This window comes from Sphaeroforma arctica (assembly GCF_001186125.1).
Source record: "Sphaeroforma arctica JP610 unplaced genomic scaffold supercont1.4043, whole genome shotgun sequence".
In the NCBI taxonomy this organism is placed as follows: Eukaryota; class Ichthyosporea; order Ichthyophonida; genus Sphaeroforma; species Sphaeroforma arctica.
Genome location: NW_014036515.1, coordinates 440 through 2,060, shown reverse-complemented (window position 1 = coordinate 2,060; position 1,621 = coordinate 440). Strand labels below are relative to the sequence as shown.

Below are 1,621 nucleotides of genomic sequence, written 5' to 3'. Positions count from 1 at the left end.
TCGTTGCTCGAGCTTCTGCGGTTGTAGTAATCATACACCATATTTAAAATGAAACAGAACGTCCCTAAATGGTCATATAGAATACCATGTAGCAATGAGAAGGCTTCAAACGTAGACAGATGATTATACCAACACAAAACTTATATTCTGACAACATGGTGAGAGTTTTATCGCGATATAAATAGCCCTCGATTAACGCTACAAGCAATATAATGTACCAGTCCCATTTACAAATGAGACTGACTACTAATCAGATGTGAGGCTCAGTCCACATAAGAGCAGACGATCAAGACTTTAAAATTGATAGCGTGCTGCCATTTCACAGGAAACTGCCAGATATAAGGTCAGTATTACTGGCACTTCCAAACACTTCCTGGCCACATAAAATTATCCTGTACATTGTTGATCACATCCAATACACCATTTCGCATCTGCCAAATGAATCTGCTGAAGCAGTTGGACATTGTGATCTCGAGGGCTTACTCAAACAATCTTAAAGACTATAGTAACAAACTATGGAGCAACATCTCACGAACAATATAGCGTAGACTGCATACTAATGATTGTGCGTCGAGTCCTCAGAAATAGGAAGACACACAGTTATTTAGTATGTCGCGCTCGAGACATCCTTTATGTCCCGAGGCTGGTTGCTGTGCTTATTGAATACATGCCAACCCTATCACAACCCACAAGATATGTCCAACCATATCCCCACCTGCCTTAAGGTAATAGTACATTGAGGCAGCTTCCACGTACTCCTGTAGTCCTGGGCTGTATTGTTTTGAGTACAGCTCCCGTGCACCGGCCGAGTCCAGTTCTTTCAGCAGCCCACTCGCCATTATGTTTCGGATCTCCCCCAGCTTCTCGGCGGCATCCGTGAGTAGCGCTTCGCGATCACTGTCTGCCTTGACCGATGTAATTCTGTTATTGTCGGGATTGTGTCAAATAGATAGGGATAAAGATTCCAAGGTGAGCGATTTTCAAAAACAAAGCTAAAAGCGAGTATATATTCGTGCGGGAAGTTCAGAGTACGCCCCGCCTCCTAAAGTTTGTTCAGGTAAACATAAATTACGCGAATTTCTGTTCACAATACTGCTACGAATAATAGGACACATAATAACCACGGGTCGCCAAACTACGCATCTTGTAATCAGTATTTACAATTCATTCGAATCGTGTGCTACGCATCTGATAGATTTTCCCTGAATGAAATACCTCCCCCAAGAAACGGTCTATTTGAATGTACGCCAGTCTGCATCCAGATCGATAACAAAATGCGGTTGCTGAGACACCACTCATAATTTCTGGTACGTTAACGGTACTCTACCTCTCTCCTGGTATACAAACTATACGATACCAATCCTTTCTATCCATCTTGTTTGTACATGTTCGCTTCGTAGGATGTGACAGGACTACGCAATAACCACCACACTAGACTAAATTGTTGCAGGTTTCAGATAGCTAACAGACGATGACGAAATTTTCAGGTCAGAGCCATGTACATTTGATATAAAATGCCAACAACTTGCCACAAAGTATGCATCCTACACCATACACGATCACTGGTATTTGGCAGGATCACACCCACACAATCCAGAAAATATAAAACAACATCCCGTGT

General features: G+C 42.4%; 1 protein-coding gene across 1 annotated transcript; it reads right to left on the bottom strand.

Annotated features, from left to right (window-relative positions):
* Positions 1 to 704: 704 nt before the first annotated feature.
* On the bottom strand, positions 705 to 921 carry SARC_14023 (hypothetical protein; the record flags this gene model as incomplete). Its single annotated transcript, XM_014291849.1, has 1 exon — positions 705 to 921. A coding segment is annotated over one exon (217 nt), but the record flags the coding sequence as incomplete, so codon positions are not given.
* Between the last annotated feature and the right edge of the window lie 700 nt (positions 922 to 1,621).